Here is a 12,661-nt window from a genome sequence, read left to right on the forward strand (position 1 = left end):
CAACTTAAGTGAAATTCGCGCGAAATTGCCCGAAAAAAGCTGAAAGTGCACGAACACAAAATTGCCATCGACGGACCTTGGAACTCGAAGAAATCAGGACTTCTAGGAACCACGGAATTTTGAATTCAAAGACTAAAATCTCGTTTTTCGTTAACGCTCCATTAGGTATTTACTTCAGACTCACTTTTTAAGGCTGTTATGCTCGTCATCATTCACACTAAGATAAGCTATTACTAGACAACGCTAGAAGAGATTTGTTACGCCTTTTCGGAAGATAAAAGTTCTTTTTATTTTTACATAAAACGACCCTTGATTGACCCCTATCTCTCCTGATAAAAAGTGTAGATGAGGCCAAAGATAATCTCACTGGTAAAGTAACAGCCTATTTACTCTAGCCTTGTAGAGCCCTAGGTAGTATCTATACGGAAATACATTCATAAGTTCATTAGACAATCATCCATTGCCATAAATGCATGTGGCAGTTTGGTATCGCTCCTTACTAGTCTAGTATAAAGCTGGGTCAGCATATTTTTTTTATAATGGGCTTGCGTATGACCATGATCAGCGAAAATGAGGTCTAAGACGGAGCACGCTTGCCTTATAAATGCCCACTTTGAGGATACACAAACGCAAAAGTCTTGCAGAGACCGCGGAAGCCTGGTACCAGGATGCTTCAATCCAAGCCTTGCCTCAACGGCCTGGTAGAATGCATGACGCGCACCTTTAATTAAGGGCAGCCATGCACTGATCGCAATATCGGAACGCGATTATAATCTTCATATGACTTCACGAAGACCCACCAGTGCCGCTGTGATACGACAGTGTCGGTTTACATAACTATTCATTCTGTTTGTTATTTACACGCCCGCTGTAAGAACATCTGTGCCTATTGATTAAAACAATATTGGCCGTGAGTAAGCGTGAACGTAGAAATTTGACTATCGCATTTGGTTTTTAGACGGTGGTGATTGGAATTCCTTGTAGAAATGTCTCTATTAGATAATGGCGCAGCTATTTTTAATTTGCTTAGTCAATAGGATGTGCTGTTTGATATGCCGCGGTGCCGACATTCTTAATTGATGCGTACTCTTTGCACTCAATTTAAATATGTCGATTAACTACTACTAAAATTTCTACTTCATCCTTTGTAGATATTTGGGGAAATATATTTGAAACAACGTAACATTTTTGTAGCCGCGGTAGCTTAAGGCCCGGCTACACGCAGCGACTTGCATGCGCAAACGTTTGTGCAAAAATTGGCGCAAAAACTTTATGGCGTCCACAAGCAAGTACGATTGAGCGTGTAGCGGGCCCTAGGCTTAGACCTTCAAACAGAGGGTGGTGGATCCAAGCCCGGGATCCCACCATAATCATATAAAGTTACACTTGCACCATTTCTTATTCTGTGCTACACGCAATAGGTTATTAACCCCGACGCAAAAAGAGGGGTGTTATAAGTTTGACCGCTATGTGTGTCTGTCTGTCTGTTTGTGGCACCGTAGCTCTTTAAAAAGTGGACCGATTTGAATGCGGTATCTTTTTCTTGAAAGCAGGTTTTCTAGCGATGGTTCTTAGACATGTTTTATCAAAATCGGTTCAGCCGTTGTTGAGATATTGTACTTTGAAGTGACAAAGTCGGGGGTTTTCTAACTTTTTTTTGTTTAGGTTAGGTTATTTTACTCATCGATCTTCTTCTTTTTTAGATCGATCTTCGATCTTTCGATCTTCATCTCCTACCGGAGGTCGGCTATAATTAGTGCTATCCTTATCTTCGACACAGCAGCTCGGAACAGGGATCTTGCGCTAAGGTCGAAACATGTCCGGAGATTGACCAATGCAGCTTGCGCTTCTTGACAATTTTCAAGATCTACCTTTTTGTTAACCATCTGCAAAACTCTTACTCATCGATGTCTTCTCGGAATCGAGATGACATTTTATTGTATCACCTGGCAATAAACATATAGTGAACAAGGCATGATTAATCAATGTTTACTGACCGATTCAGCACAAGGTCGATCAAATAATTGATTACTCATCCCGCCAACCTTCACAGGTGTTATGATCACCACATCAATTGCAATTGATTTTGCAACAAACTTATTCAGACAGTGGAAAGCAAACACTTTAGAAACATGATGGACATGCTTTTCTTCTCTCCAAGAAGATAAAAGATAGTTAGGTATAATAGGCAAGTATAAAACACTCAGGTAGGTAGGTAGGTAGGTTAGGTACGTATTTCATTGTCACGCAACGCTGAATAAATAAAAGAAAGAGTACTTTTGCGTCACGATTACATGCTTATATAATTTACAAAAAAAAGATTTGATTCATCAGGGTCCGCTGCGCTTTAATAGCCGCAGAGCCGTAATAGGCAGAAACTTTAAGAACCGCTATAACATCAATTATAAAAAATAAATTAGCAATTTTAGGTTTGACAAAAACGGTACTATAGTGCTAAAAGTGGCTCCGAAGCGGTAACGTTTCGTGTGCTCTGCCTACCCAATTTGGGAATACAGGCGCGATGTTTGTGTGCAAAAAATAAATTATAACGATAACTTGTACCGACTACAAAAACCATGAAAATAATTTTCTACCAGTCTGAAGTCGGTGCCTCACTCAGCACGAGCCAGCAGGAGTGAACCTATAGTCGTCTACCTCACCTACATACTATAACCATATATTGGGCTTCAATCACTCCTGCTGGCTCGTGCTCAGGCACCGACTTCAGACTGGTAGAAAAATATTTTCATGGTTTTTTGTAGTCGGTAAAAAAATTGTTATAAATTTTTCTCACGCTTTTTACTGTAAATAATCTAAGATACAATAGTTTATCAACTGCCGGTCACCTTTTTTTTTGTTTTTCTCGATGCAGAGACGTTCGTTATTGAGGAGTCCTGGTGCTTCACACCCGTTCCATTTCATCATATGCATTACGATGAGCATAAATAGCTTAGCAACTGTGTAAAAGTAATTGAAATTCAACCCGTGAAATACTTGTTATCGAGTACCCGTAGTAACTCCAATGGTCAACTGTGGTCTTCATCATCAGTTCCACTTCACCAAATGATGATTTTCAAAAGCAAATGCACGAGTTACTACTAAATATATCCAAATTACCATAGGTGTCCCTACAATAATTGAAGAGTTCCCTCGATTCCTTAGGATCCAATCATCAGATCCTGATTTGGTGCTTATGAGACGAAAAAAAAATGTAACCGAATTGATTACCTTTACCTCCTCCTTTTTTTCAAGTCGGTTTAAAATAAAGTGAAATAGGGTTTCCCATACACCAACCGTATTTACAGCGCAGTCTACAGTCAGAATCATTCGCGTGCGAATAACTTTTGCAGGCTTCTTGCAGCAGCATTCTTCTGACGTCAAACAAATAATAACACATACGAGTAAAAGTAATCAACAGAAAAATATTTATGAAATAAACGTGCGATTTAATCGTGATTGTGATATAAAATCACGTATGTAACAATTTAAATACTTATTTAAGTAGTACTTTCTATCGGAAGTGGCTAATTCTCTACAGCTTTGAAAATGTCATAATGTAATGTTTGTCATAATGTATTGTTTGTCATAACTTCTTTTTTCTCTGAATCCATTCTTTGTTCAGAATTGTTACCTATAAAACAAACCAAACCAAACCTATACTTCTACAGGTGAAAATTTCTAAAATTCTGAAAAATTTACGGTTTTGCCGAAAATAAATTATGACAAACAATTATTCGCATATTATTTTGAAATTCATATAACAAATATCATAAGCGACCCTAAATTGTCGCGTTCACGCAATTCAGATACAGTGTAACACAAAATCGCGTTTATCCCCACAACTTATACAAATCGTATGGTAATAAAGAGTTATGTTAATGCTTCATGTTAACACTGATCTCGAGAATATAGCTTTCTAGAAACACCTCTAAGGTATCAGAATACAAATAGAATCTCAGGCCACAGTTTCTCCGGAGGGCTATTTGAATAATGTCGTCAGAACTCGCCGCCCTCTCATTTATTTCAATATTCCCTGTTTGGCATGCAGATATTCGCGGCTAATTTCTAATGACAGGGAAGTCTGTTACTATTATTGTAATAGGCTAGGCTAGTAACGACGCAGTGGTAGTGTGTTTCATTAAGTCAAAGTCAAAATATCTTTATTCAATTGAAGCTATAACAACCACTTATGAATGTCAAACAATTAAACACCTATTCGGAAAAAAAAATCTTGTGAAATCCGGCAGAAATAAGGTAGGGTTGACCCTTTGGCTTTGATGAAGATTTTTTACTATGTACTTATATTTTTTTATAATCTCGACGTTTTGACCACATTGCAGCAGCCATGGTAACGAGCTTTGCCTCCATCCTTAGAGTCTGTGGTAACGATGGAAAGGTTGGGTAACCTCGTGACCACGACCTGCAATGAGGTCGAAACGTCGAGGTAATTTAAACAATATATAGAGTACTTAGTCGAGCGAGATTGAGTCCCGAATTTATATTGCTTATGAACAGGATGTCAACTAAATTTCAGGTCTTGAAACAACTCACAATTACTAGGTAGGTACATACGTTTCGTATTTCAAGTTTATTATACAAAGTGAAAACCGTTAACCAACATACGTTAGTTGCTAGTTAATCAACGGTTTTTCGTAATAGCAACGCGATATAAACCAATAGAGAAGGTATTATAGTATAATTGCCTTTAGGTACAATATGCGGGTGCCCGCGCCACACAGCGTCTACCGCGTGCAGTCAAAAACGTTACAACCGACAAAGAAACGCAATATAAAATTAAACCTAACGTGTTTAACTTAAAGTTTACTTTGAAATTAAGTTTTAGTATTAGATAGCTCGTTTTAGATAAACAGTGGAATTGTATTAAATTAATAGTTGATAGAAAAATGTCGTGAGTGATAACGTTTACTTAGTATTGCTACGGGCTGGCTTGATATGCGAACAATAAATTGCAATTGTAATGAATATAATTAATACTTACACTTGAACAATGTAAGTTGAAAGCGTTCGCGAAGAACATTGGTAATCGTTGATAAACGAATGAATTACCTAACAAATATTTATGGAGTACTAGCTGTTGACCGCGCCTCCGTCCGCGTAGAATTCGTTTAACTCTATCCCGTGGGAACTACTTTTTCCGGGATAAAACTATCCTATGTCGTTCTCCGGGGCTCGAACTATCTGTACTAATACCGAATTTCATCTAAATCGATTCAGCGGTTTAGACGTGAGGTAACAAACAGACTTACAAACTTTCGCATTTATAACACGGAAAGAACAAGGCTAATCACTTTAGTAACATTTTGAGATGAATACACGCAATTATTTTGCAATTCTATCATTAAAAGGCCTGTCCGCTTTTTGTTAAGACCTGAGGCCGTATTGCCTAACGTTTCTGGCGCTCGCAATCGCAATAAAGTGATAGTTTTTGTATGCGAAATCTGTCTTTTGATTGCGATTGCGATCGCGAGCGTCGGAAACGTTAGGCAATACGGCCTCTGGTTGTAATTTTTGTAAATTTTGGCGCGGGTAAATGAGTCTTTTGGACGCATTTGCCCCAGGTGACGATTTTAACTCACTTCGCCCTGTCACTTAACTAATTAAATAAATGTACATACTTAAGATCTAGGTACAGACACTATCTTTAATTTAGGACCTACTCAAGATCGAATATATATCTGTCATCTTGTATGACAATTCACAGGTTTTTTTTTTTCAAAATTGATTACAGATTAATGACTGTGCCCATACCAGAAATACGTCAAAATAAGAAATCAATCAAATAAATAACCCTTTCTCTTTGTATAGTATTCCAATCCATCATTTCGAACAATTACAATTTAATAATTTTGAATAAATCCAAATTGGGGTTAATTCAACGCCAATTGTACGTTATTAATACAGTTTTGTTTGATTCGACCGTACCTAAGTGAGGGACTTATGTTAATGTTTTTTTGTACAAGTTTATTTATATAAATTATTAGTTTTATAAATTATTAACATATATATTGCACAACTATTGCCAGTCTCATTTTCGTCAATAATATACAAGGTTTATTTACTTTTCACAATCTGAAAATGGCCAGAAGGTAACTAAGGCTTCAATAAAGTCAAATCAGTGGCCTCTCAAATCAAAGTCTAAACAGAAACGGAGACTTTATTAATAGCTTACAGCGTGTTGTTACTGACAACACTGAATAGATAACGTTGGTCGGTGATTACACCGTAGCGTAGGTATTACTTAAAGAACAAGACTTTTATCAGAGCGTGTTTTTAATTCAAAATTGAGAAGTCTGGGCTGTTATTTTATTGGGCTATTTTAATTTACATAGGCTTACCTGTTTCTACGATATTAAAGGCCTTAAAAGGAAATTAAAATTCTAACTTCGTTCATTTGCTCATCTTTGTAAGTTATAAACTGCTAATAGACTTTATTTTACCCCTTAGAATATCTGAAATTTACAAACGTATCTATAATAATAGTATGACTACTTGCATATTCATTTATTTTAAATCATCCGTTATAGCGAGTGCCAAAAGCTAGCTATTTATTTTTGTATAAATAATAATATTTGCTGTTGTATTTTATTTACAAATTCCGCCTAAAAATTAATATTTAGGCTCGAGGATCAATAAACCCCTAATCAATGACGCTGCGGTGTGATAGAAAGTCGAAACTAACCCACGCAACCTTTCCTTTATAAATATTGAATGTCAATACGATTATTTACGACAGATATTGAATATAAATGAGAGATAAACGATCAAGTTCGATCGCCGTGTAAAGATCACTGACAAAGGTGCTTTTGTCGAGTCAGCCATTTTATTTGTATGCAAATTGTGGCCACAAAGGAGAATCGCGTTATATTATAAATTTATCGAAACACAAAAAGTTCAATCTATAAGTCGTCACAAGGAGGTAGGTAGGATAGGTCTGAGCCCGCACGCGCCGCCAAATAAATCATGTTTCAATAAAGATCAACGGACCACGAAGGCATTTTCTAACCTAATATTTGGTTGAGGAAAAAACCTATGATACATCAGGTGTCAGGATCATAGAATTAGAGTAAATCTTCTAAATTGCGGGCACGTGGACAGGTAGTTCCGCCCGACCCACCTGCTAAATGTTAACAGAGTATCATATAAGGTACAGGAGCACCCATTATTGTGTGGCGCTACGTTGTTATCAACCTTTTTGACTTCCACAGGTAGGTAGCTACAGTAATTTTAGGAGCGTCACAACACAATAGTAAGTATGCTGTTAAGATGACAACGAGATACTTTTATGTTAAATCTGTCACAATAGTGTGGAAAGTAATCAAGCTATGGGTAGGTATTTCCAATTTAGGTAACTAAACACAAATCACACCTAAGCAGTTAAAATAACTGCCTGTCAGGCGGTGTTGTCAACGCGAAAAAATAAATTCAGAAACCCGCCAATTATTTCAATTAATGAAACGTCTCGGCGTCGACAGGAAAAGGAAGCTGGGCGTCCGTTCGTGGTTCATACGAACTGAGAATATTCGTCTAACTTTAGTGATTGTGCATTGAGTGACAGCTAGGTTTGATTAATTAATCTGGGGCCCTCTATTCGCCGAGTGGGGATAATAAATCGTCCGTGCGTTCGCCTCCCGTGAGATGTCTCCGACGAATAAATGATTAAGCCTAACGTTAACATTATCCGTCTAGACCGAAATAAACTCCTAACGATGTCTTATACAGGTGGGTATTAATTAAGTCGTTAGATCTTCAGATCGTATAACTTTCATATACTTTTGCCGAGTTAATGAACATATTTTCATTTGATGTGGTATTTGTGTGAATAGCGTTATTTCACTTTTGAAGCCTATTTGATAATGACTTAAGATACGATTATTCTTAAAAAACAATAATAGTTTGATCTTCAAAAATAGATTGCCAAGAATCTGAAATCAAAATCTGAAAGAGAAGAGTAGGTACTTATAGTAGTTTTTACCAATACCTACTTAGTTACAAATAACTTTGTTGTTACTTTGGAATCTGTATGGTATAGACTCAGAAGCTACCTACCTTTTGTTGCAAAAACGAAGTTACAAATTGAATTTACCTATCAATACGGAGCCATTCTGTAAACTCAGACGAGACTTGAAACAAAAAATGGACGCCTGACAAATCAATGTGGTATATTTTTTTCTCGTCTTATTTCTGCATAGCGACACAAATGGTTTCGCTAAATAAACAATGTGCAGTCAAATCCTAACCGGCACAGATGGGATCGGCCTTCGTCCTGCAATAAAGTTGAAACCGAATCGCACAGCCAGAATTTGTTATTAATAATCATAAAGACGCCATTTTGTTTGAAACCCCAGCATGGCCAGATAGAAAGCGCTCAACAGAGCACACATCCTTCTACATTATTAACTTATTTTTAATCATTTTATTAGAATACTGCATTTCATAGTACGTTTAAAATTATACCATACGCACTTTTAATATTTAAGTCAATCTTCCAACTACCAATCAATTAAAAATTGAAGTAGGTGCTTAATTAAGTTTTCACCTCAGCACCTCAAACAGGCAGGTTTTGCTATGAGAAATCAGTGAGCAAAATCGCATTTTGCTCACTCGTGAGACAAAGTAACTTTTAATTATTTTTTTTTAAATGCTGAGTACAGTGTTGGGTCTACTCACTGAATTCCAAATATTTGAACTTTACTTTGATCTTCATTTCACTTCAACTCGAAAAAGCAAGAGATAGGATCAAATTTGTCGATTACAAACTTAAATTAAATTTTGGTATTAAAAATATATTGAAATATTTCCAAAATCTAATTTCCCGATCTTTTAATAAAGTATGCAACCTCGTTGCACGAAAGCCGCTTCTCTTGTTTTTTTTATAAAAGAATTCCGTATACGGCCTCTACAGTATATATTATGTGTTAAATTGAATGATTTTTAACAAATCTATTTATGTTTATGTAATAGAAATCTTAATAAAATCATATTTAAAGGTTTAATTGTTCAACCTTTTCAATTACCCCGAGATGAGGCTTTTTGCAGTATTAAAAATAAGTGTGACATTAGTACAGAAGTTAAGATTGCATGTTATGAGTATGCGATTTGTATTGTAGCTACTGGACTCTTTTATGGTTTAAATGTAATTATATATTTGATAATAATCGGATTCTATTTTTAAAAAATATGTTTGTTTTGTAAACAGGTAGGTGTGTGGTTTTATTCTTATGTTACATTTAAATTATGTTCTCGCTGCTGAGGTGAAAAATTGTATGTGTCACACGAGACCAAAGTTTTTTTGCATCTCGTGTATTTCAATCCCTGCTGATCTCAGATTCTAACCTAGAATCACTCGCTAACGCTCGTGATTCAATTATAGAATCCTTCGCTTACTCGGGATTCAAAATCAACACAAAGGCAAGCTGTATAGGTATCTCAGAGTTATATGTATTACTCACAGAAGTGTTAAAATTTGCTAAGTTCCTCTTCAGGAACTGTTGTTTGTTTTATTTATTTATCAAAAAAGATTATCTTGTGGACTTACAGTAAAAAACAAAACGTCCAAAAGTGAGTTAACTTATAACTACAAAATACAAATGAAAAATAATAAAACACAATATAAAAATATGATAAAAATACAAATAGGTACCAAAATAAACCTACCTATTTCACAAATACGAATAATTTCTCACGACCAAGTTTGGTCATGAAGTTTGGCAGACAGAAAAGCTCTTGTCACAATTGCTTTGCGACCTCGTCTTAATAGTTATATATTTTTTTAAATGTCTTAAATAAATGTAAGGAAACAATAACATTTCAAGCGACAGAAAAATTACAAAAGAAGCCCGGAGATCCCTTAATGTTTACCTGCTAAATGGATATTACAACGTGTTTAAAGAAATATTTGACTCAAAAAGTAAGTCCAAGTTTAAGATAAGCCTGTCTAGGAGCAGAAACTATTGTAAGAGTACTAAACACAATATCATTACTTATGATAGGTTGTTAAGGAGAAATTAAGTTTTACAGATTACAATTACCAAAAAATTATATTTATTCAAGTACCTATTTTAATCAAAATAATCTTCAAAAAAGTAGTCTCTGGTTCTCCTATCTGTTTTCGACTAAAATAATGTTTAATAAACGCAACAAACATTGCAGGTAATTTAGGACGAAAAACAATTAAAAAGTTTATTCACCCGTAAAAACATAATGAATTCTAATTGCTTACACAAAAGTGGTTTTCAATTGTTATGTTGAAATTTAGATATATTTGAATGAACTATGGCCGCAAAACAGACACGAACTTATATGTATAAAAGTTGCTAAATTACTTTAACCGGAAAAAAGTTAACTGTAAATCGAAGGTACACCCAAGTCAATGTACCTACCGTTATGTGCAAAAAACGTTACTATCGTGTTTTTTTTTTGGTATATGGTTGACAAACCGTGAGTGGAGCGATGTTAACTTAGGTTTTATTAATTGGCAAGCACTGTTTTGGGTACCTAGCGCAAATCTTAAATCTTCATTTACCTGAACAAAGTATGTTCAGTATTTCCACAGACATGTTTAGTGTACCTACTATTTCACGTTAATTCAGTCTTGTACACGTAGTATTCTGAATGTCAAGACAGAGAGCTGAATGTAAAACCAAAACGTCAGATAAAAACGCACCGCGCGAAGAGTTGCCAACAACAGCATTATACTTTTCACAACATTACACTTGTTACTGTTGAACAAAAATAAAGTATACAATATAATATACTGTTTTCAGCATCAAAATTTAACACTAAGTACACGCTAAGTTAGTGCAGCTTACCTAGTCACAGAATTGGCGTTTCAGGACGAATCTGTCAAATGTAAATATACTAAAAAAATGGCTCCTTATTTATTTAATTTTAGTTTGGTTGTCGCTAAATTGATTAGTTGTGGGAAAAAGTCGGAAAAATTAATGATAAATTTATTTTCTTTCTCAGGCCTAAATAAAGGTAAGTACTTTATTTGTTGTAAAAAAAGTTGACAACCCTAACCACGCACGACCCTGGGGCAAGTTACCAAGTTAGACTTTTGGGTAAATTGCATCTTCTAATAAGAAACATCGCTTTATGCTACCTCGAGTAACAGCAAACTGACACCTAAATTGCATTAAACAATGTCAAAATTAACATTTTACATCTTATATAACGCAATAACCCCAATTGTCTTATTTGCCCCAGTCGTCTATAAGTAAGTACTGCAGCTATGACTAAATGAATACCTATTAATTGTAAACAAATAATTTTAAGTTTGATATTTTTAGGTAGTTAGTTATTTATTTAATAGTTGCGTTATTCTAAAAAGAAATGAAGGATCATAGATTTAAATGAATTTGGTAGATTAGGTACTTACCTATTTTTCATACTTAGGTACAATGGGTTAATTTCAAGCTAAAACAATTTTAGCTTTCTGTAGGCCATTGTTAAATACCTACATCAATGTATGAATACTTCGTCCTAACATCATACCTGTTTTTCGGTAAACGCAAACCTATGATTACCTACCTTTAAGCCGACACCTATAAGAAATTACATTAAAAAAAATGACAATAACATATTCAATTTTCTGTTCTAATTAAGTATATAAAACAGTGAACAAAGCCGGCACTAAGCTACACTATGCGGGTATGTTGCCGTCAATTTTCAAAATAAAAGCAAATATTGAGACAATCAAATCACGCAAAATATTGCACGAACCCAACACGGCATCGGCATGGCATTTTATTACGTACACTGTTCACTGATCATTTTGTGTAAGTACAATGTTTGTATTTTATAAATTAGTATTAGTACTAGTAGTACGTACCTAACTGAACACAAATACCTAACATACGTATTTACAATCAAAAGGATTGATAAAAGTGATAGTTGATAACTTAACTTCTACCTTGCATCAGCCGTGGCAGGTAACAAGCACACTCAAGAACCAAATTTCATCACTTAAAACTGTCCAAAACAACTGAACGAACGCCCCGGGGAAAGCCCAGTTTAGAACTGCAAGAAAAATCGTGCAAGTTGCGAGGGCAAAAACGAACGAGTTCAGTGTTCAATCACGCGTCGATATGTACTCGTAATTGCTCGTAATGCACTGTTTTCTGAACTGGGCTTAACAATTGACACCCGGTTACCATGGCAACGGTGGTGAATTAAACACAGCACTTACCACGGGGCTGTCGTCTCCTAAGTCCGAGTCACGGTCGGCGTCGGCCATGGCATACGCCGGCACCGGCTCGCGGTTTTTCACCCGAATCTTGGCGGTTTTCAGGCACGGCGGGACAAACGGCACGGCACGGCACGGCTCACACGCGGTATTAACGTAACGTCAACGGAGCGGGCACGGGCGTCGCCGCTGGGATCGCGGAATGGTATGACTGATCCAAACGGCTTGCGTCCCCTTCCTACCAAGCCCCGCCTTAAGGCGGCGGCGTCATAGCGAATCAAACAGCGTCGTATCAAACTGATATTACTGGCTGCGCTCCGCCCGCTTCTTTATATTGTTTTTATTGTTTTTATTCGAGCTATTAAATAATTGATCGCCGTGTGATTAACTGCGTTCATGGAACTTGACATTCATGAGGTCGGGTCGCGTTTCTCTGCGGAGTCCGTTTTGCGTATT

The 12,661-nt window shown here is 36.2% G+C and overlaps 1 protein-coding gene across 5 annotated transcripts in view; it reads right to left on the reverse strand.

The window, feature by feature from the left end:
* retn (retained) overlaps positions 1-12,429 on the reverse strand; it is a 153,598-nt gene extending 141,169 nt beyond the window's left edge. For 2 of the 5 annotated variants that reach the window (XM_074097339.1, XM_074097338.1), the window contains exon 1: positions 12,209-12,427. In XM_074097339.1, coding sequence (XP_073953440.1) covers positions 12,209-12,256 — 48 coding nt within the window. In that variant the 5' untranslated portion in view covers positions 12,257-12,427. Of the gene's footprint in view, positions 1-12,208 lie in introns of all 5 variants that reach the window. The other 3 variants (XM_074097340.1, XM_074097342.1, XM_074097343.1) reach the window with 3 other exon arrangements.
* Between the last annotated feature and the right edge of the window lie 232 nt (positions 12,430-12,661).

The sequence above is a fragment of the Choristoneura fumiferana genome, chromosome 14 (genome assembly GCF_025370935.1).
Source record: "Choristoneura fumiferana chromosome 14, NRCan_CFum_1, whole genome shotgun sequence".
Lineage (NCBI taxonomy): Eukaryota > Metazoa > Arthropoda > Insecta > Lepidoptera > Tortricidae > Choristoneura > Choristoneura fumiferana.